Genomic DNA, 20,281 nt, shown 5'->3' on the forward strand with positions numbered 1-20,281 from the left:
TCTTGCCGCCGTGAAAGCGCTGAGGAAGAAGGTACAAGGAGGATGCAAAAGGAGAAGAAGAGACATCGTGAAGGCCGGTTCGAGATCAGCTACCTTTAAAGAGATCCCAGAGGAGGTGTTGATAGAGATCCTGGTGAGATTACCTGCGAATTCGGCGATGAGGTTCAAGTGCGTGTCAAAGCACTGGTCATCACTCATCTCCTCCCGATATTTCACAAACCTTTTTTTCCAAGTCTCATTAACGAAGCGAGAACGGCGTGTGTTCATGTTTCTGTCAAACAATGAACACCGCTGTGCGTTGCTGCTCTCTAATAATGACGACTTGAAACCGGACTCTTTCTCTCACCTCAACCATGATCTGACCTTGCCTCGAATGAGAGGCGACTTTGTAAACGCACTTCGTGGCTTAATGTGCTTCAGAGTTGGACGAGTGATACGAATCTGTAACCTTACCACCATGCAGTTGGCGAGCTTGCCCCAAGTTAAATCCAGCATGTTTCACGAAGCTCACGTCGATTTCCGTATGCAGAGCTTTTTTGGGCACGACTCTGTTCGTGATGAATACAAAGTGCTCAACACAGTTTGTGAGGTGAGTGAGGAAGAGGGAGTAGTGAGATCAGAGCATCAGGTGTTGGTACTTGGTCCTGGAGCTTATTGGAGAAACACTCAGAGCAATATTCCTCCTCCTCCTCATCGTCCTTGCACACAACGTCTCTCCATCAACGGTGTCTTTTATTATGGAGCTAGGATTGATAAGAACACATGTGTGCTCATGAGTTTTGACTTGACTTCCGAGGATTTTAGTTTGATTGAATTACCCATTGAGGCTAGCATTGTCTGGGATCGCCATCGCGCTAATATCATGATATACCAAGGTAAAGCAGCTGTTTTTGAGTATTCCCGTCTCGTGACTGGATGTATTCTAGACCTGTGGGTGGTTGAGGATGCAGGGAAGAGTGAATGGTCGCACAAGGCTTTTGTTTTGCCCATTCAGTTGCTTATGCAGAGCCTCTGTTTCGATGAGTTGTTGATGCATCATACCGGTCGCAGCGGAGAGCTCAGGTTGTCTGGGGCACGCTTTGATGGTAATAAAGTATCAATGCATGCTATTTACGATTTAGAAAGGAAATGTGTATCAAGAGGGGTTGTTGTAGGGCCCTTATACGCGAAGTTCCATGGATTCGAGTCTTTGGAGATAGCTCTTTGGGATGATGTTGAGAGCATCATGTATTTGAAAACCTAAAACTAATTATTTCAGCTTCTCTGTTTTCTTTTTTTTTTTGTTTATCTTTCTTGAAACTGTATATACAGCATAATAAGCACATGCCTTTAGTTACTAAATAAAGTACCTCTTCCCGCTCGACCAAGTGATATCTCAAACAAAAAGTTGTAATTCCGACCTTATATGGTTTACTCATGCAAGTAGAATAATCTTCATCACTGCATTGAGTCATTAGAGATCTCTATTTGCCTTTGTTTTTGGTCTTAGTTTGGTGCCCAAGAGTGGCTCAAGTACTGTTTACTTGGTCAGGCTGGCCAAAAGGTTGTGGTTTTAAGTCATATATGTCTGTGAAAAAAAGAAAAGTTTTTTTGAAAATTCAGGCATTTCAAATTTGGGAGCTTTTGCCGCAAAATCTAGTAAGCAAACCAATTCTTATCATGGATATCACATACAAGGTAACAACTAAAGGAATGGCATCTCCATCAGAAAAGGGCATCTTAAAAGGGATTAGTGATTCAGCATATCCATGAGGGGAGCGTCTAGCTCTCATGGAGCCTTTTTGGAAGTGGCAAAACAACAGTATAAATATGCTTGGTGGCAGTTTTATATAATCAAGAAAAATTTATGCTTCTTTGGCTTTGATAGCCGAAAGCTTTGGTTATGTTACAATCACTCTCCTTTTGCTTGTTTCTCTGGTTTTTATGCTGCTCAGATGTCAGATCCATTACATGGGAGGGTGAAAACTGAAGAGAAGAAGGAACAAGAAAAAAGGTGTAACGTCCCAAATATTTGATAACACAAATTGTTTTTTTTTTTTGTAAGATAATAATAGGGAAAATTGATTTTAAAGGATGTTTTTTTTAAAATTTGTCCATTTATGTCTTCTTTTTTTAAGTTTGGTATATTAGGTTTTAGAATAGGAAAATGCTCAATTATATCCTTACTTAAATTATATGGAAAAAAACATCAAACTTTTTGAAAAAAAAAAACATCAAATTAGGAAATTTTCTGTAAGAAAAAAAAGATATTCTTAAATCTAAAAAAATCAAAAACATATATTATTTTTCCTTTAAAAAAAAAAACTCTTCTCATTTAATATTGTAAAAAGGTAAAAAAAACCAAAGATAGACTCGACGATGTCAAAATTTTCTGAAAAATAAAAACTTCATTTGTTCGTGATTATCAAACCTAAACTAGGAAGATTGTTTGAGACTAGCTCTTTGATATTGTTAGTTTTTAATTTTTGGTCAAACTCAAGGACTGTATATACACCTAACGTTCACTCAAAATAAAAATATATGATTTCTAGATATTAGGGAATACAAAATATTTTGTTTCCTTTAATTTAGGATTCAATTTCCTTGTATAAGATAGTTCTAAAAATTCGTAGAATACATTTTCTAAAATATGAAGAACGAAGAGTAAAGTGTAGAATTGATGATCTAACTTTTGCAGAATATAGGGTAAAGTGTAGAAAATAAATTCTAAAATTTGTAGAATATAGAGTAACATGTAGAATACATATTCCAAATTTTGTAGAACACCAACCAAACCTGAGTTCTAATTTTTTTAGAAGATATATATATTCTAAAATTTTCAGAACAAGTGCAATGTGAAGAATTTGTAATCTACAATTTTTAGAACATGTAGAGTGTGCAGAATTCATAATCTAAAATATTTAGAATACAGAAGATGTATTCTAAATATTGCAGAATGATTTTTTCAATATCAAAATCAACATACTTTCATCCAAAACTCTTTTGTTTAACATTAAATCTTATTAATCTTTAATTGTTGATATGTTTTAATTTAAAAATTAATTAAAAATTAATTTTATTTATTTAAAAGGGTAATTTAGGTATAACTGACAATTTACCGCAGAAAGCATAAAAGGACAAATTTTTTAAAAAACATCCTTTAAAATCAAAACCCCCATAATAATATATCATTATTTTGTTAAATGCCTTTCAAAATACTTTAATAAAAATTTTAGCAAAGAAAACTTTGTACAAAAATCGGGGAGAAGAAAATATATCTTATCCACTCTCTCTCTCTCTGTTCTCCTCCAAAAGTCCCACAAACCCCTTTTGAACAAAATGTCATCAGCTTATTGTTCCTCCGCCGTGGCTGTATCTGCCGGCGCCACCGCTTCCTCCGCCTCTGCCTTTAATCCGTTATTCACCTCCCATTCCAGTTTCCGACTCTTCTATCGCTTTACACCCAAAACCTTCAAACTCGTTGCCAATTCCCCTACTTCACTAATCCTCCATTCGAATACCCGTCGCCACCGGTTCTTCTGCGCCGCCGATAACGAAGCTAGCTCGGCCGAGGATGTAATCGAGGCTTCACTAGAAGAAGAAGACGACGTAGAAGTAGAAGAAGAAGAAGAAGAAGAAGTAGAGGACGGAGAAGACGCAGATGAAAAACAGACTACGCAGGCGAATGTTGAAGAAGGAAGGCTTTACGTTGGGAACTTACCTTACACAATCACCTCTTCTGAGCTCTCTCAGATTTTTGGAGAAGCTGGCAAAATCGTCGATGTTCAGGTTTATGAGATTTCTATCAAACTGTTATCGATTGATTTGGAGAGAGTTAAGCCGCTGAAGATTGTCTAACTTGTTGGCATTGTTCTCTGTTGCAGATTGTTTATGATAAAGTCACGGATAGAAGCAGAGGATTTGGATTTGTAACCATGGGAAGCATTGAAGAAGCTAAGGAAGCTATTCAGATGTTTAACAGCTCTGTAAGTTCTCTCATCATTTTGATCAAAAGCTGATTTTAAGCTTTACAAGAATGTTTCTCATCTCTTGTGTGTGTATGTAGCAAATTGGTGGTAGAACAGTGAAAGTGAACTTCCCGGAGGTGCCAAGAGGTGGAGAGAGAGAAGTAATGAGAACCAAAATCCGTGACAATAACCGGAGTTATGTAGACAGTCCTCACAAGATCTATGCAGGAAACCTTGGTTGGAATCTGACTTCACAAGGTCTGAAGGATGCATTTGCTGATCAATCTGGTGTGCTTGGTGCTAAAGTTATCTATGAAAGAAACACTGGCAGGTCTCGGGGGTTTGGTTTCATCTCTTTTGAATCAGCAGATGATGTTCAGTCTGCTCTGAGTACCATGAATGGAGTGGTAAGGCTTTCTCCATTCTTGTTTGGTTTGGTGATTTGGGTTTGACACTTATTAGTTTTGGTTTTGGTTTGTCTCTTAGGAAGTCGAAGGTCGAGCGCTGAGGCTAAATTTGGCTTCAGAGAGAGAGAAGCCCACTGTGTCTCCTCCGGCTGTAGAAGAAGGACTAACTGAAGAGGCTGTAGAAGAAGGAGCAACTGAAGAGGTCAGTGTAGAGAGTAGTGAGGTGCTTACAAACGTCAGTACATGAAGAAGCAATTGCACAATAGATTCCGGATAAGTTTCAGACTTGATCAGCTCGAGGCCCAAAATCGAATTTTTTGCTGTCCTTTATAAATGTGTTGTTGTATTCTACTAAGAAGAAGGCAATATATAAGATAGAAAACAAGAGATTTAATTTTGTTGTTGAGAATGCGTTTAATCCATAATAGTGTAATGTAACAACATATCTTGATTCCAATAAACTGCAAATTTTAGTCATAATTATCGCTACTCAGTCTCGTGGTGACCGGAAAGCATAGCATCTGCAGCAGAATCCAAGTCCTGAGGGAAGAAGACCCTGCATAAATATCGACAAGCCATCAGGACAAGATCTTTATGTAAGAACAGTTCTGCTTCATTCTCTGTGACGAAATAATGTGAAATCTAAATAGAGAGAACATGCCTGCAAGTGTTGTGGTACAAGGTTGAGCTAACTTGATTTATATCACCAAGTCCTTTATAGCCAGCCACTACCTCAAGAACTTGCCTGGAGATGAAAATGAGTGCCTAAGAAGTGTGGCAGAGACTGTATAATATTTATGGATTTGGCAAGGGTTTTTAAACGCATCACTCACCGAACTAAACAAGGCTCGTTACGGCCTTTGACAAGGGATTCTTGATCATACTTCTCTTTCTTCTTGGAAGGCCAAGTCGATTTTACAAACTTCATTCCGGCGTGTGTGTTTTTGATCTCACAATAAGGAGAGTCTGTTTCGATCATCATCCTCTCTACTGGTATTCCTTTCATTACATCAAGGTTCTCAGCTGTTTTTAACGAGCACCCGTTCACACCTACCAATAGAATCACATCAGCAAAACAAAGGACCAGAACGGTAATTCAAGATACTCTGAACATATGTGATCCTATAAAAGTCGAGGAGAGCTAAAGCCTACTATGGCATAGTTTTAAATGAAAAATTGTGGAAGTCTTTACCAAGGTACATTTGATCGAAAGCGAGAAGCTTATCGCGGTCCATAGCACTACCAGTAAATGAATGAGCAACTCCTCCAGTGAACCTGATAGTGAATCATGGTGTATATACTATGGTGAATAAACATGCAATCCAGGGAGTTTGTCTCAGCCTAACTTGAGAAAACATTAGCCCACATGTTCACCTGTTCTTGTTTCTCTCAACAATTTCACAGAAATCTTCAGCAGCTGCTCGCATGTGTAGGAACATCGGTAACTTTGTAGCATATGCAAGTTCAAATTGCTTCTCAAAATACCTTTCTCAAGCGGAAAAAACGTGGAAGATATTGTGAATAGAGAAAGAACAGAAAACAATTTGAACATGCGGAAAATACAATATTTAGGATCAAACTTACTTCTTCTGGATATCAACCGGGCAGAATTGAAGCCTATCATAATCCAATCCACATTCACCAATTGCTACCACCTTAATCAATCATACAGGACAAGTGTGTTCCGTAAATGGTTTCGATTGCTATCAACGCTAAAACGAAATGAAACCAAAATCAATTCGGAGTATCTACTAGATTAAAAGAATGAGCACCTTCCCTTTCTGGATTCCTTCTTTGGCTAATGAAAAAAGAGCCTGATAATGCTTCTCTGGATCGCCGCTCTCTTCAAACTCCTGATGTAACATTAAAACATGACATTAACGAACAACCAAGCACGAGATTAGCATTTTTTATTACAAGAACACTAAGTACAAAGGAAAGAGACATTAAGGTATAAAAAAAAAAACTGACATTGCATCTAGTTGGATGAACACCAACAGTGCAAAACAGCCTACCTGCAAAATGTAAATCGAAAATAAAAAACTTTTAAAAAGACCAAAATTTTCTGAGGATTAAACATCTCTAAAAAGGAAATAAAAATCAAACCATCAGTTTCTGCAATGGCAAGAGCTTCTCTTGATTCTTCAAGTGACCCACCAGTCACCTGTTCAAGAAAACTGGAGTTCGAATCACCCAAGTTCTACCATTTCCAATCATTCAACCAAAAACAATTGATAAGAATGACTCAACTATGATTCTATCGACTCCAGCAGACCAAGCCCGGTTCAAGACGGTGGCAATATCGGGAACATGACAGTTTTTGCCGTGGTATAGTCCCTTAAACATCCCATCTGTTTCAATTAGACAGTAAAACCGTATGGTCAGAACAATAATTTCATTAGAGAAGGATATGATCACAAAGTGTTTGTAGAAATGCCTCGACTAACCTGTGAAGTTAACGGCAATGTCTGATCTTACACAAACACATCACCAGGGGAAAAAAAAACGCAGAAGAAACAACAGATAAGTGAGACATAAATCCTCATACATTAGAATGAAGAGAATCAATGGAAGAAGTTTTTTCCAAATTTTGACTTGCCTATCATCTTCAACGACGCCATTGCGGAGGAGACAATGGCACAACGCAACACAGCACAGCCTTTTTTTTTATTCTTGTATTACTAATGGGCTTGTCCAACGGCCCATTTATCTAAGTCAATTTTGGTTGATATTTGACGGTCAAACTAAACTTTAGCTGATTGTGAAATGTGTGAATTACCAAAATGTAATTCATGGAAAATTTCATAATCAAACAAAAACAAATACTATATGTCCTGGTCGCATTATATATACAAAACCAACAAAAAAACATTACAAAAGATAATAATAATATATATAAAAAAAAAAAGACAATCTCAAAACATAGATAAGTCCATGCATAGACCGAGAAAAACCTCATAATAAAAAAGAATTAGCGAAGTAGCCGCCGGTTCACAGACGGAGGCGGTGGAGGCTGAGCTTGAACCGGAGTAGCTTGACGGGGAGAACTTCCACCTCCTCCACCACCATTACCGTTACTCTCCCAAGGCTTAACAGTAAACACAACAACCAACACCACAATAATAATCAAAAGCAAAATGGCAAAGCAAGTCCACTTGCGCGTGTTCTTCTGATAAAACCGCGCCTTGACAAGCCGGTCAGCACCGGACCGAACAAGGGAGTTAGCCCGTTTGACATTGCCTTCAATATCATCGAGCTGTTCACCCTGGTGAACAACCAACACAGCCATGTCGAGAAACACTTGGTGCAACTCGTTCAAGCTCTTCTCAATGTCTTTCACTGCGTCGTGCCTCTCTTGTATCTCGTTGATAGTGTCCAAAACCCTGCCACGTCCTTGCTCTTGTATCGCTTTCTGTAAAAATGTTTCACTCTCTCCTACAATTTTTAATTTATCTCATCAAAACCATGATTTAAACCAAAATTAAGTATCACAATTATAAACTACTAACATAAAAAAAAAAGTTAACAATTTATCGATAATTAACAACTTTGGCTATTTTTGTGCTCTTTAACGTTTAGATATAAATTTTGAAATAAAACAAAAAATAAAAATAGGAGAAAATGATCACCTGTGGAGATGAGACGATCGACGGTATCTTCGTCGGGATTTTCTCCGGTGACGGTGAAGTACCTTCTCTGAATCGTCTCTCTGTACTCAATCGAGATCGTCTCTCTCACTCGGTTAAAATTATCCATAGCATCTTTCAGCTTCTTCCTCAACCCGTTCACAACCGAAGTCCTTTGCCGGTCCGACGACGAACCCGGTCCACTATCCGGTAAACCCCGGTTCACTTCGTTAGCCCGATCCAACGCCTCGAGGTTCCCTTTCACGCGCTTCGCAGTCTTGAGCGAAGAAGACACGTCAGCGTCCATCTTCTCCTTTAACTCCTTCACCGCCTTAGCGTTGTGAAGCGTCTTGCTCTGCTCGTGGCTCGATCGGAGGTTGCGACAGAGACGATCCAGCTCTTTAAGGTCATCGTTCACTTCCTCCACGTCGTGGTAGAACTTGTCGAGATTTTTGCTTCCGCCGGAGTGTTTCGCCTTTGGCATCTCGATGCCGTGTGAGTGCGGCGGCGATGAATCGTCTGCGACGGAACGGTTGAACGAGCGGGAGAGAAGATCGTTCATGGCTGAAGAAAGTAAAGATACTACTAGAGATCTTCGAATTAACGAAAAATTTCAAAAGGAGTTAAGAAGAAAAAAAAAAGATCTTTGATCAAAATATTGTTGGTTACATGTGTCTCTTTTATATAGAGTTACCGAACATGTTAAGAAAAGTCCGATTATAACGCGGTTTTGAATTTAAAGGTTGCTGCTTTTGTCAATAAGGTTCACCTAACCGGGCTTTCTTTTGAGTGAACCGAAACACGTTTTTCTCTTTAACAACTCCATTTAACCGGAATATTTGGTTGGTTTAGCTAAACCACGTTGAGTACGAGACTTTATTATGTGTGCTGCTGACTCGGTCAAATTTCATGACCTAATCACGGAATAAACTACAATTTTTGCTGTTGCAATTTCTCGGTAGGGGTTTGGGATTATTTGAACCGGACGGTTTGGTTAACTTAACCAGGATAAGGCTATGAATGTGATGTATTGAAAAATTAAGGCAAAGTCGAAGATTTTAGAAATTCAGATTAATATTAGTCGCCGATGACAATTATGGCGGATGTTTGAATTCGTCGATGTCCATTTTCTTATCTTATAATGCTAATATATAGTTAATGACATGTTTCTTGTGATGTTGGGTTTTATATTATAATCTTTTTGTCCATCCATTTGGTAGTTTCTTTATCTTTTTCTTCATTATTTCTACGAAATAATAGTTTTTAAGTTACAGGTAAAACTCAACCCAAAACAAACCTGTTAAGTCAAATTGAATTAATCTTCTTTATTTTGTATCAACCACCTATATTTGCAAATAACATAGAAACTACAAGTATAAACGCAATGTGGCCATAAAAGTAACAAAAAAGTATAATATGTATGGCGTATTTATCCAATAAGAAGCCCAAACTGGCCCACTATAATCTCCGTAAAGCCCATCATACAATATTATACCGCCGAACGATTCGATTCCACCGACGCGAGAAAGGAAGACGACGACGCAGCGATGGGGAAAGCTTCGGGAGCGAAACAGGCGACTGTGGTGGTAGCAGCGTTAGCGTTCGGGTGGTTAGCCATAGAGATCGCTTTCAAGCCTTTCCTCGACAAATTCCGCTCCTCCATTGACCAATCTGACCCGTCCAAAGACCCTGATGACTTCGAATCCGACGCCGACGCCGCTACTACTAAGACCCCGTCCGACCAGAGTTTGTAAAATTAGGGTTTTATCAGATCAAATATAGTTTGCCGATTTCAATCTATAGCTGCTCCATTTCCTGTATTGATGAATCTTTGGGTTTTAATCTGTACCAAAGTTTGTTATTTTTGGAAACTTCTGCAATTACCTTGGATCTATGATTGTTCAATTTGCATAACGAGAAGCCTTAATATCTAACCAATACTTCATACATGGTCTGTTACACATTTTAAAAACTGTTGTATCTAGTTCCAAGGTAGAAGAAGACACTAGGAATCCACTAACCATGAACTGACTTCAAGAATGTTAAACGTGAACAATTGGTAGTTTGGTTTTATATGTTGAATCATACCTATATAGATGCTATAGTTAGAGGGAGACCAGACGACTATAACAATTTCAAAGAGTCGTGAAGATTTTAACTTTTGTAAGAAATATAGATGTATGATGTGTCATATTGATTGATCAAACATCAGTTGGTACGAAACAAAGAAAATACTAATGTTTGTCCTAACACCATTGTAATCTAACAGAGATGTACATGTTCACGTGAAAAGCTGTGATTTGCATTTTGTAATGTATCTGATCTACACCTGAGCTCAGACAATACAAAACAAAACAAAAACTATGTTTGTCCTACCACCTAATTAAATTAGTCAGTCTCCATCTATTTCTGAATGGTTGGTTTCACGATAACATACTTTTAGTAATCTCTCTCCTTAGAGTACTCAACATAAAAGTAAAATTACTGCAACTCAAATCTTTCGAACAAGTATTTTTTCCAGACCATAATTCTTAAACTACTATTTCACATCAATACCGGAGTCACAGGAGTTGCTCTTATTATCAAACTCCAAATCGACGGTACCTGAGAAGCAGAAACCAAGAGGGGCAAAGGGAGAGTCAGTTTCTTCAGAAAATTCAGAAACACAGAGACAAAAGAAAGATATTAACTTTGGAAGTGAATACCTAATTATATTAGTCATTCTCCATCTATTTCTGAGGCTTCTTCCACAAAACACCAATCTTCTTGAGCACATTCCCATTTTTCTTCTTTATCAATTCATCGTCAATATCCTCAGAGTAAGGGGAGTTCGTTTGGTTATAGTTCTCCGCGAATTTCCCGTTGTTTCCAGCAGAGAGCATGGCAGTAGCTGCTTCAGCAGCTTTTCTCCATTGGTTTGATTGAACTTTAAGCTTCCTGAGTTCCGTTTCCATTTCTGAGTTTGAAGCTTGAGTAGCCTCTAGTTGCTCGGTGACTCTAACTGCTCTCTTGCTACTCTTGTCAGCCTCTTCCATTGCAATCCCTAGCTTCATGAACGCGTCTTGAACATCTGTCTCTCTCTTCTCGATATCTGACTTCAATGTCTCATTCTCATCTGAAACGATCTGGAGTTCTGTCTCTTTATCCATCAAATCCGCCTTTGAATTCTCAATCACTTCCCTTAGTTTCTTCAGCTCAGTTTCAACATCTATTTCCTTCTCGTTCTTCATCAGTTTTAAGCATAGGTTATCTCTCTCCTCTGTTACAAACTGTAATTCTGTTTCCTTGTCCATCAACCTCGCCTTTAGCTCGTCTATCTCAGATTTAGCTATCTTTAGCTCAGATTGGAGTTCAGCTTGTATCCGTAACCGAGAAGAAGCCTCTACATTCCCCTCTTTGTCTTTTCGATCAGAAGCTTCTAGAGCCGCTCTCAGTCGCTCTACCTCACATCTTAAGGAAGATACTTCTTGTTCCATCTCATTTGATTCCCCACGTTTTAAACTTTCATAGTCTTTGAGCAGGGTTTCGTGGTTTTCCAAATCCTCTGGATTGGTCTGAAGTTTATTCACAAGAGCTTCAAGCCATGCCATCCTTGATTTCGACTGTTCAAGCTCCACCGCCATCTTCTTGTAACTTTCAACTGCCTTCGTGCCATCTGACTTCAGTTCTTCGACTGCCTTTTTCGCATTCTCCAATTGCCTAAGAGTTTCAGTGGCTAAAGCCTCGGTCTCAGCTTCTGATACCTCACAGTCCTTCAGTTGGTTCCTGAAATTCTCGACAAGGAAAAACGTGTCCATTAAGTCTCCTCTCAAAAGTTGTACCTCCGAGTTATGCAACTCAGCTTGTTTCACATGACCAGCTTCAGAAGTAGACAACATCTCAATCTGAAGCTTTAGTTGTCGGATCTCATGAGCAACAGCAGCCAATCCTGCTCTTTCACCAGTAGTAGCAGTAAACTGCAAATCACACTCCTGAGATATACCTTGATGAACAAGAGAACATGATTTATCGGTTTCTTCTTCCAAGGCTGAAACTTCCAAAAACTGATCCTGGTTCTCCTCAAGCTTAGAGGAAACTTCTTGCAGCTGTTTCCTGGACTTCTCTGCTTCTTGCTCTGCTTGCTTCTTTGATGTTTCAGACACTGTGACTTGATCTTTCGCCTTCTTTAACTCCTCCTGAAGATGTGATACTAGCGACTCTAGCTCCGTTATTCTACTCGGCCTCTTCTTCTGTTAGCCATGAAACATCATATAACAGTGTTACAATAATCTCAAGAAGAAGAAGAAGCAGACAATTGAGTTAAAATTAGTTACACTATCATCTCTCAACTACCCAAATTAAATGTTCCACCTAATTCTATATATCTTATAGGCCCCAAATTAAATGTATCCTAAATTTTTCCTCATCAAATTCAATACAGAAACATGTAATGTAGGAAAGGCTTATTTTGGATCATGCATATAAAAGGGATTTATGAAATGGAACGTTCAACTGACCCCAACAATGAATAAAACAATAGAAAGGAATCTTTCAAGATGCTTCTGATTCAGCTTAGTACTTGAGGCTCATACCTCAGAGACAGGGCTTCGTGGAGACCTACGATCCAGAACTTTTGGACTTTTAGCCTTTGGTGTTCTGTTATTAGTTGAGACAGGAGGTGAAGAGGATTCAGACTCTAGCGCTGCTATCTTCAGTGGCCGAGCAGCTCGAGGAGACACCTTCTTAGGAACATCTGGAGATCCATTTCTGCCCCAAAACCCAAAAGATATATTAAATTGTAAACCAAGATGATACCACACTCCAAAGTTACAAAATGAGCCAGAGAACGGAAAAAACTTCAACTTATAGAAACAAATCATTGAAGATTACAGAAAATTTCATGATATGATTTGATAAAATAGAAAGAAAAATGTTTTTGAGGACCACAAGAATGTAACCTTCAAGATTCAGCGTTGAAAAAGTGCAACAAGACGATCACAAAAAAAGGAGAAGAATCAGCTATAAATGCAAAGAACCATACAAAGACAAAAAACCAATATTTACCTTGCCTTTTGGGACTGCATAATGTAATCTTATTAATCCAATGGACAGGATGAAGAAAACCTTGTTTACAGAACTGATATTTTCAGCCTCCTCTTTGCTTCTTCAATGTAACCTGACCCACCAAGAATTGTATAGAGCTCAGGAATATTTAATGCACAAGGATGGAGACATATTTAAAAATCCAATGGCAGAGAGAAAACATGATAGGAGTTATTACAGAGAAAGATAAGCGTTAAAAAAAAATCATTTCTTTACGTCTATAACCAAATCTACTACCAGAAAAATAAACATCCTAAAGAAGAAACAAAATCTTTTAGTTCATCTCTTACTAGTGTCTTATGTCAGACATAGAGATTCGTTGGATTGTGCATTACCTGCTGCAAAACCACATTAAATTAAGGGCATGCCCTCATGTTTATGATTATTGATCAAACATCTGATTTCATTTAAAAAAGTATGGTTCTTTTTCGTGTAAGACCGTTCTACTCAACCATATCTGCTCACTCTAAGCTCTGGAACACCACACAAAAACTTGGTTCTTTAATATTTCACTCATTAGAGAATACAATATTTTTAAAATGGGACAGACACAATCAAAGTCACATCACAGGTATATCGGAAGCATATTGCCAAAAAGATGATTTCGAAGACAGTATTAGCTGAGGTTTTTTGTTCTGAATGTATCCAATAAACCCAAAAAAGAGAAAGAAAGAACCAACTTATACCTTCAAATTGCAACTATAGATGCTAAACTACACAAGGTGTTTGACTATAAAGTAACATAAAAAACGAATCTTTAATTGTTGCCTCTTGACTATGTAATGGTTCACAACCTATCATCATGAAGGCTGGTAACAAAGGTCCCTACACAAACTACACAAGCAGCATAATGTGGTTAGATTTACTCTAATGTCCCCACCAGATTCACCCTCCTAAATGGGACACACGAGGGTTATACTGTCATTTTTCTAGACCATGTTCCATCTTCTCCTTCATTATTGCCGTGCAAGGAGGGGACTTAGACGTTAAAGAACTACTACTATCATGAATCATAATGGCTTTAAACAGATAAATACCCACTAAGAGACGAGAGAATCAGAAATCTATAAGGTTTCATAGATAAACTTTTCCAGAAAAAAGGAGAATCCAATTAGTAAAACCACTTGAGTGCAGTGATCATGTTAATAAAGGTAAGCATGAGCAAACAATCACAGTGAAGCAGAGGAAAAAAGGAAAAAACTTCAACATCTAACCTTAAAAGCTACTAAAAACAAAGGAAAAAAGACTTCTTTTATTTATTTAATCAGACCAGATATGAAGTGATGTAATGCAAGATTAAACTATCCCAACATCTTGCTTCAAAAGTAAATTAAAAGCTAAAATAATAAAAACACACACAATAAATTAGAGAAGAAGAAAGAAAAAAGAAAAGAGACATTTTGATGCCCAATATTAAATTTCTTCAAGTTAACAAAAACTAGAAGTATTTTTACTTGTGATTACTAAAGATTAATGAGGAGGTAACCAAAAAGACTTGAGCTTTTTGAAAGGCAAAATGCGAAGCGGAATATGCAAAAGAGGTGACAAAAAGGGTCGAAAAATCATAACTTTTTTCTCTCAGAAAAACAAAAGACACAACATTTTTCCAGGGAACAGTGTAGTAAGTAGCTGATAAAAGTGTTTTCATGAAAAAAATTAATCAAGAGAACCAAATTCAAAGTAGAGCTCCTTACGCTGCTGCGAGGAGGGTTCGTTCGTGCTTGAAGAAAGGTTTCCTTTTTTATGTTTTGGGTAGAGAAGAAGAAAATGGGAAGAGAGATTTTGAGAAGCAAAACCAAAGTTGCAGATTCCAAGGGAAACAGTGTGTGTGAGAAAGAGAGAGAGAAAGGAGAGTGGGTAATGGTGTGTTGTGGCTTTGGGCAGTGAGTCTGAGCGCAAGATAGAAAAGAGAAAGAGAGAGAGAGAGAGAAGGGAACAAAAGGTTATTCCAAAACGCAGCACGACAAACGTACTCCTTTGTCGTTTTGATGATTGTGTTTTTGATTTTTGAATTTTGATTTCCGGTTTTAGACAATTTCCAATGTCCAAAAAAACAAACCCGGGAATCTTTTCTACACCACTTTGAGTTCAGCTATTCTGATTTATCATTCAATTATTTCTCAACAATCTGAGTATTTGATTATCCTTTTTATTTGCCAAAATGTATGACTCCATTGTTTCCTCTGTATAAAATTATAAAGTATCAATCAATAAAATCAAACAAGCAAAAAAAAAACATATACAATAATCCTAATTCGTAACACATTCAGACTTCTAGTATTATTATTTTTAGTTTCTTTTGGTCAATTGGTACAATATTCTGACTTCATATTCCTTTTGTTCACTGTTAAGTGTTCAACATGTTTATTATTTGTACACCATAAATCAAGAGTCTGGCTTATTAAATGGGCCATCATCTTGAATTAAAAGGGCCATAAGTTATATAGCTCATTCATATTCTTTACTAAGCCCACCCCATTTAACAATTTAAATTTAATACTAGGATTATAGACTCTATATTTTTCATCAAAGGCGTGCTAATAGAGTGCAAGTGCAATGCCCGGATTTTAAGAAGTTGGTAGGATTGAGAAGACTTGATGATAGTGATTAGTGTGTGGTCGGTCGGGTAACACTTTTCATAAAGCAGCTAAAGGCATTCACTTTTTATCGTTAACTGTATTTTGTTGTCCCATTCCATCTAATTCATAAAATTATCTGTTATTTTACGGTTACATTTGTTCAAACATGACTCTTTTTTACAATATATTTCCCTCAACTTAATAGATATAGACAGACAGTAGCACTACTACACACTCTAGACTAAATCACATGTATAAACACACTTTCAGTTCAGAACCATCTAGTCAAAGTAGCAAAAAAAAAAAGAACTAGTTAACCGTCACTCAGCCACGTGTCATAATCAGACAACAAGAGCATGTCCATTGATGTAATTCACATTTCATCATCACCGCTATTATTTCATCAACACCACCAAAACAAAACAATAAACAGAATCACACAAGAAAGAAACAGAGCAACACAAGGAGGAGACATGAGATCGAGTAATAACCTTATAGGTCTGGTGAACTTCTTCACTTTCCTCCTCTCGATTCCGATCCTCGGCGGTGGAATATGGCTGAGCAACCGAGCTAACTCAACCGACTGCCTCAGGTTCCTCCAGTGGCCACTCATCGTCATCGGCATCTCTATCATGGTCGTCTCTTTAGCCGGAATGGCCGGAGCTTGTTACCAGAACAAGTTCCTCATGTGGCTTTACCTTTTCGCCATGTTCTTCGTCATCGCTGCTCTCATCGCTTTCATCATCTTCGCTTACGCTGTCACTGATAAAGGCTCTGGCCGTTTCGTCATGAACCGTCGCTATCTTGATTATTATCTCCCTGATTACTCCGGTTGGTTGAAGGATCGTGTCACTGATAATGGATACTGGACTGGTATCAGATCCTGTGTTAGAGACTCTGGTGTTTGTAAGAAGATTGCAAGAGACTTAAATGGTGTTCCAGAAACTCCTCAGATGTTTTACTTCAGAAAGCTCACTCCGGTTGAGGTATTTACATTTATTTCGATATTTCGAATTTAGTAGCCTAGTATAGTTTGAACCTTAATATGACATGTAGCTGTTTTAAAATCTGTAGTCGGGATGTTGCAAGCCGCCAACAGATTGTGGATATACGTACGTGAACGAGACAGTTTGGATTCCAGGAGGGGGAATGGTTGGACCGAATCCGGACTGTATGTTGTGGAACAATGACCAGAGAGTACTCTGTTACCAATGTAACTCTTGTAAAGCTGGTGTTCTTGGTAGCTTGAAAAAGAGTTGGAGAAAAGTATCAGTGATCAACATTGTGGTTTTGATCATACTTGTCATCTTCTATGTCATCGCCTATGCGGCTTACCGGAATCTTAAGAGGATTGATAATGAAGAACCGGCCGGTGAGGCAAGGATGACCAAATCTCATCCTAGTCATTTTCACATTTGATGACATCTTTAGTAAGTTTAGTATAGTTTTTCTTCGGTGTCGTGTCTCTATTACTATGTTATGGTTTAAGTTGGTGTAATGGTTGCTTTTTTATAATTTTCGTGTTGTTTTCCTTGGAGATGTTACATTACATATGCATGATGATGATGATAACTTTTGTAGATTTTTGTGTTGCAACATATGTTATACATCTTGAACAAGAAGAAAATAAAATTTCAATTGATACGTAAAATTCAAGCCAGTACAACTGAGTTACGCGGGAATGGTTGGTTCGTCAAAGGTTTTTCAAATTACTCAACAGAGGGGTGACATTTGGTTTTGAATTTGTGGTTTCATCTTCACGACTAAGTTGTGGACTCCACCTACTTATTGTCTGTTCCTCCACTGTGAAGTTCTCCAAACACACAGGTAGATTCAAGTCCTCTCCTTTGAAGTAACCATTGACATAGAGAGTCAACAACGTTTTCGCAACACTTCCGCTTAACCGAACAGCGCAATGGATATCCGACCACACTATTAATCGATCACTGTCACCAGACTGAACCAAAACCGAGTACTCAGAGTGGACAAGAGATGGATGGTGACGGTATGCCACGAAATCCACACCGTACTGCAGCCCTGATCTCAAAACCCAGTTCTTGGATCGTAGATGTGAATAAGCTTTGTAAAAGATTGGGAAGTTTGGTCTTTTTGATTTCATATACGTCCATGTGTCAACTTCATCCTCCAAGTAACGACCTTTAAGAGAGATTTTGATGCATTTGAGACTGTAGAACAAAAAGAAAGCTTCTTCAAAAGATAACTGAATCCATTTCTTCGCTTTCTCAGCAGATAAAACGAGTCTGCCAAAACAACAACGGTCGAGAAGCTCAGCTTGTTCCGGCTCAACAGCTAGAAGCACATTGCTACTCGAGAGGGTACCAGAGGACTCTGTTTTGGATAGAGAAAGCTGGAGCTCTGTAACTGATTTTGAAATAGGTTCTGCAAGAGCTTTTGCTTCAGCACCTTTCCATTTCCATCTCGGCGCCATTGGAACTGAACTGCATACACAGAATTAAAAATCAAACCTTTTGACCATAAAGATATTGTAATTGCTTTTACTTTATTACTAACTACAACTCTTAGTCTAGGAACTGGATTGAGCAAAACAAAACCAAGAAAGAAGAAAACGTCAGAACCAAAAATACAAGTCAACAATCATCTATAAGTCACAACATATTCATCAACAAACCACCAAAACCTCAGCTCAATATAATCCAAAAGCAAACAGATCTATTGAAACGAGAATCAACATCATCATCTAAAGTTTATACCAAATCTAATGAGCATCGTCAGAAAAAACTAAGACAACATCCAAAATCGATGTCAAGCAACGAAACGAACAGAGTAAGAGCAGATCACCTAGATTATACGATACAACAATATTCGTAAACACACTCGTATCTGGTTGAACCAGTACTTCCTTTCCGCCGTTCCTAGGGACGATCTACAAATAAAAACCAGACCGCCGGCTCCTTGTGTTTCTAGTATTACCAATTTGCCCTTATGCGTTTTGGGCCTCTCTTTTTTTTTTTTTTTTTTTTTTCTTTTCTTTGTGATAACTGATAAACAAGTAAAATGTAAAATTCTCTTTTCTACTTTTATGTGATTAAAAACCTTAGTGTAAAAATAAAACCGATGACTTCGAGTCCGACGCCGCCGCCGCTACTAAGACCCCGTCCGACGAGTTTTTGTTAAATTAAAGCTTTTTATCAGATTTATAGAGATGATTTCAAATCTATATCTGCTCCATTTCGTGCAATGATGAATCTTTGGGTACCAAATAAATCTCTAAACAGCTCCATTACTCATTGGCCTTATATTTTTTTTGGAAATTTCTGCTATATGTTGACTCTGATTGTTCAATTTGCATAACGAGAAGCCTTTAATCTATTAACCAATAGTTTCACGCTGAACCAATCAAGGTAGAAGAAGAGACTAAAGCCTTTCTTGACTGATTTTCAAGAACGGTAAAAGTGACATTTGCTAGATTGGTTTTAGCTTCTGATACAGTCAGAGGGTGACGACTATAAACTTCAAAAGGTCGTGGACTTTTGAACTTTTGTAAGACATATATATGTGTTAGATTGATTGATCAACATCAACATCAACATCATTTAGTACAAAACAAAGAAAATATATTAATTTTTGTCCTAACACCATTGTAATTTAACATAGATGTATATGTTCTCGAAAAAAAAAGCTATGATTTGCAAATGTATCTGATCTACACCGAGCTCAGACAATGATAAGAAGACATCATTTGGTACAAAACAGAAAAACTATGTTTGTCCTAACATCTTTGTAGTTAACATAGATGTATAAAAGGCTACATAGATGTATATATGTTCTTGTAAAAAGCTTTGATTTGCATTTTGGAATGTACCTGATCTACACTTAGCACAAACAATGATAAAGGACAATGATGGAGCTTTCACTGTTTTTTTTCTTCATAATTGTATTTCATAAACCTTCTATAAAACCCGGAAAATTACATGATTGATTTAGATAATCTCTCTTCAATGATCATTATCAGGTTTTGATATTAAGAGTTCAGATGATATCTTTCATCGTGAGCATTTGTCTATGCAAGAGTTTTCAATAATGCTTAATTAAGTCTTAATATGGTTTATCTGCTAATGCCTCGAACCGTTTTCTTTTATGATGATAACTGGCCCAATTCATACTCCAGCTTTTCATGCAGTAAATTACTAAAATCATAACAAGGAAACAAGGACCTATATTAAAAGTCTCCTCAAGTCATGGTGAGTGATCTAAAACATTTTACCCCAAAAATACTTCAATGTCTCGGTCAATATCGTTTGATTTATCTTTAAGTTTCCATGAAAGATGATAGGCTCTTACCAGAAATTCACTCCGTATCAACACATTAATTTTTTTTGTTCTTCCGTTTTTCAGTCTATGCTTAAGTCTGAAGTTCAGACTCTGAACCATTCAGATTTACATAGATTATATGATTCTCATATTCTATTCTACTTTTGTCCCTCTAGCAAGTAGCCATCTAAAATAACATAATGGACATACCACTATTTATTTATTTTAATTGAATAATATGTTTATTTTTTAAATAGAAAACGAAAGATCTTGCGAAACGGATCAAATAAATAATACTATGCATATGAAAAGAAATTGCATTAGAGTTTGTTACATTAGTTTACCAT

General features: G+C 37.5%; 8 protein-coding genes across 9 annotated transcripts; 4 read left to right on the top strand and 4 right to left on the bottom strand.

Moving 5' to 3' along the window:
* The first annotated feature begins 409 nt into the window (after positions 1-409).
* On the top strand, positions 410-1,243 carry LOC17886174 (putative F-box protein At3g52320). Its single transcript, XM_023783174.1, has 2 exons — positions 410-470; positions 570-1,243. The coding sequence occupies exons 1-2, from the start codon at positions 410-412 to the stop codon at positions 1,241-1,243; spliced, it is 735 nt and encodes a 244-aa protein (XP_023638942.1).
* A 2,003-nt stretch (positions 1,244-3,246) lies between these two features.
* LOC17885929 (RNA-binding protein CP33, chloroplastic) lies at positions 3,247-4,831 on the top strand. Its single transcript, XM_006292120.2, has 4 exons — positions 3,247-3,768; positions 3,864-3,965; positions 4,046-4,354; positions 4,434-4,831. Exons 1-4 carry the CDS (start codon positions 3,319-3,321, stop codon positions 4,599-4,601), a joined length of 1,029 nt encoding a protein of 342 aa, XP_006292182.1. The 5' UTR covers positions 3,247-3,318; the 3' UTR covers positions 4,602-4,831.
* On the bottom strand, positions 4,725-7,014 carry LOC17887067 (putative deoxyribonuclease TATDN1). The gene is made up of 12 exons (XM_023782386.1): positions 6,954-7,014; positions 6,802-6,822; positions 6,605-6,705; positions 6,461-6,518; positions 6,326-6,369; positions 6,127-6,207; positions 5,939-6,009; positions 5,729-5,839; positions 5,547-5,629; positions 5,188-5,404; positions 5,016-5,099; positions 4,725-4,910 (listed from the first exon to the last, which is right to left on the bottom strand). Exons 1-12 carry the CDS (start codon positions 6,973-6,975, stop codon positions 4,841-4,843), a joined length of 963 nt encoding a protein of 320 aa, XP_023638154.1. The 5' UTR covers positions 6,976-7,014; the 3' UTR covers positions 4,725-4,840.
* A 96-nt stretch (positions 7,015-7,110) lies between these two features.
* LOC17886631 (syntaxin-122) lies at positions 7,111-8,668 on the bottom strand. The gene is made up of 2 exons (XM_006291383.2): positions 7,984-8,668; positions 7,111-7,789 (listed from the first exon to the last, which is right to left on the bottom strand). Exons 1-2 carry the CDS (start codon positions 8,540-8,542, stop codon positions 7,326-7,328), a joined length of 1,023 nt encoding a protein of 340 aa, XP_006291445.1. The 5' UTR covers positions 8,543-8,668; the 3' UTR covers positions 7,111-7,325.
* An 816-nt stretch (positions 8,669-9,484) lies between these two features.
* Positions 9,485-9,894, top strand: LOC17886347 (outer envelope membrane protein 7). Its single transcript, XM_006292031.2, has one exon. The coding sequence runs from the start codon at positions 9,528-9,530 to the stop codon at positions 9,732-9,734; it is 207 nt and encodes a 68-aa protein (XP_006292093.2). The 5' UTR covers positions 9,485-9,527; the 3' UTR covers positions 9,735-9,894.
* Positions 9,895-10,260: 366 nt separating this feature from the next.
* LOC17886229 (interactor of constitutive active ROPs 3) lies at positions 10,261-14,949 on the bottom strand. Its single transcript, XM_006290769.2, has 5 exons — positions 14,757-14,949; positions 13,024-13,135; positions 12,552-12,726; positions 10,686-12,209; positions 10,261-10,584 (listed from the first exon to the last, which is right to left on the bottom strand). The coding sequence occupies exons 2-4, from the start codon at positions 13,041-13,043 to the stop codon at positions 10,710-10,712; spliced, it is 1,695 nt and encodes a 564-aa protein (XP_006290831.1). The 5' UTR covers positions 13,044-13,135; positions 14,757-14,949; the 3' UTR covers positions 10,261-10,584; positions 10,686-10,709.
* A 993-nt stretch (positions 14,950-15,942) lies between these two features.
* LOC17885651 (tetraspanin-3) lies at positions 15,943-17,221 on the top strand. The gene is made up of 2 exons (XM_006291564.2): positions 15,943-16,627; positions 16,716-17,221. The coding sequence occupies exons 1-2, from the start codon at positions 15,998-16,000 to the stop codon at positions 17,058-17,060; spliced, it is 975 nt and encodes a 324-aa protein (XP_006291626.2). The 5' UTR covers positions 15,943-15,997; the 3' UTR covers positions 17,061-17,221.
* Positions 17,222-17,258: 37 nt separating this feature from the next.
* LOC17886832 (tRNA-splicing endonuclease subunit Sen2-2) lies at positions 17,259-18,564 on the bottom strand. Of its 2 annotated transcripts, none has more exons than XM_023782387.1 (2): positions 18,462-18,564; positions 17,259-18,095 (listed from the first exon to the last, which is right to left on the bottom strand). In XM_023782387.1, the coding sequence occupies exon 2, from the start codon at positions 18,088-18,090 to the stop codon at positions 17,335-17,337; it is 756 nt and encodes a 251-aa protein (XP_023638155.1). In that variant the 5' UTR covers positions 18,091-18,095; positions 18,462-18,564; the 3' UTR covers positions 17,259-17,334. The 2 variants fall into 2 exon arrangements, with proteins under 2 accessions (XP_023638155.1, XP_006291734.1); XM_006291672.2 differs by having other exon boundaries at positions 17,259-18,100.
* Positions 18,565-20,281: the final 1,717 nt, after the last annotated feature.

Source organism: Capsella rubella, unplaced genomic scaffold (assembly GCF_000375325.1).
Source record: "Capsella rubella cultivar Monte Gargano unplaced genomic scaffold, Caprub1_0 scaffold_5, whole genome shotgun sequence".
Classification (NCBI taxonomy): Eukaryota; Viridiplantae; Streptophyta; class Magnoliopsida; order Brassicales; family Brassicaceae; genus Capsella; species Capsella rubella.

What these genes read in the sequence shown, in the direction of transcription:
- LOC17886229 (XM_006290769.2), bottom strand. Translation starts at nt 13,043, where the DNA reads ATGCAGTCCCAAAAGGCAAG. An exon ending in ATGCAGTCCCAAAAGGCAAG is followed by an intron (nt 12,727 to 13,023) that starts GTAAATATTGGT and finishes GTTTTGGGGCAG; the next exon opens with AAATGGATCTCCAGATGTTC. An exon ending in CACGAAGCCCTGTCTCTGAG is followed by an intron (nt 12,210 to 12,551) that starts GTATGAGCCTCA and finishes CATGGCTAACAG; the next exon opens with AAGAAGAGGCCGAGTAGAAT.
- LOC17886174 (XM_023783174.1), top strand. Translation starts at nt 410, where the DNA reads ATGTGCTTCAGAGTTGGACGAGTGATACGAATCTGTAACCTTACCACC. An exon ending in TACCACCATGCAGTTGGCGA is followed by an intron (nt 471 to 569) that starts GCTTGCCCCAAG and finishes ATGAATACAAAG; the next exon opens with TGCTCAACACAGTTTGTGAG.
- LOC17887067 (XM_023782386.1), bottom strand. Translation starts at nt 6,975, where the DNA reads ATGGCGTCGTTGAAGATGATAG. An exon ending in GGCGTCGTTGAAGATGATAG is followed by an intron (nt 6,823 to 6,953) that starts GCAAGTCAAAAT and finishes GTGTAAGATCAG; the next exon opens with ACATTGCCGTTAACTTCACA. An exon ending in TGCCATTGCAGAAACTGATG is followed by an intron (nt 6,370 to 6,460) that starts GTTTGATTTTTA and finishes TACATTTTGCAG; the next exon opens with GTAGGCTGTTTTGCACTGTT.
- LOC17886631 (XM_006291383.2), bottom strand. Translation starts at nt 8,542, where the DNA reads ATGAACGATCTTCTCTCCCGCTCGTTCAACCGTTCCGTCGCAGACGAT. An exon ending in CGATCGTCTCATCTCCACAG is followed by an intron (nt 7,790 to 7,983) that starts GTGATCATTTTC and finishes TAAAAATTGTAG; the next exon opens with GAGAGAGTGAAACATTTTTA.
- LOC17885929 (XM_006292120.2), top strand. Translation starts at nt 3,319, where the DNA reads ATGTCATCAGCTTATTGTTCCTCCGCCGTGGCTGTATCTGCCGGCGCC. An exon ending in TTCAGATGTTTAACAGCTCT is followed by an intron (nt 3,966 to 4,045) that starts GTAAGTTCTCTC and finishes GTGTGTATGTAG; the next exon opens with CAAATTGGTGGTAGAACAGT. An exon ending in TGAGTACCATGAATGGAGTG is followed by an intron (nt 4,355 to 4,433) that starts GTAAGGCTTTCT and finishes TTTGTCTCTTAG; the next exon opens with GAAGTCGAAGGTCGAGCGCT.
- LOC17885651 (XM_006291564.2), top strand. Translation starts at nt 15,998, where the DNA reads ATGTCCATTGATGTAATTCACATTTCATCATCACCGCTATTATTTCAT. An exon ending in GAAAGCTCACTCCGGTTGAG is followed by an intron (nt 16,628 to 16,715) that starts GTATTTACATTT and finishes TAAAATCTGTAG; the next exon opens with TCGGGATGTTGCAAGCCGCC.
- LOC17886832 (XM_023782387.1), bottom strand. Translation starts at nt 18,090, where the DNA reads ATGGCGCCGAGATGGAAATGGAAAGGTGCTGAAGCAAAAGCTCTTGCA.
- LOC17886347 (XM_006292031.2), top strand. Translation starts at nt 9,528, where the DNA reads ATGGGGAAAGCTTCGGGAGCGAAACAGGCGACTGTGGTGGTAGCAGCG.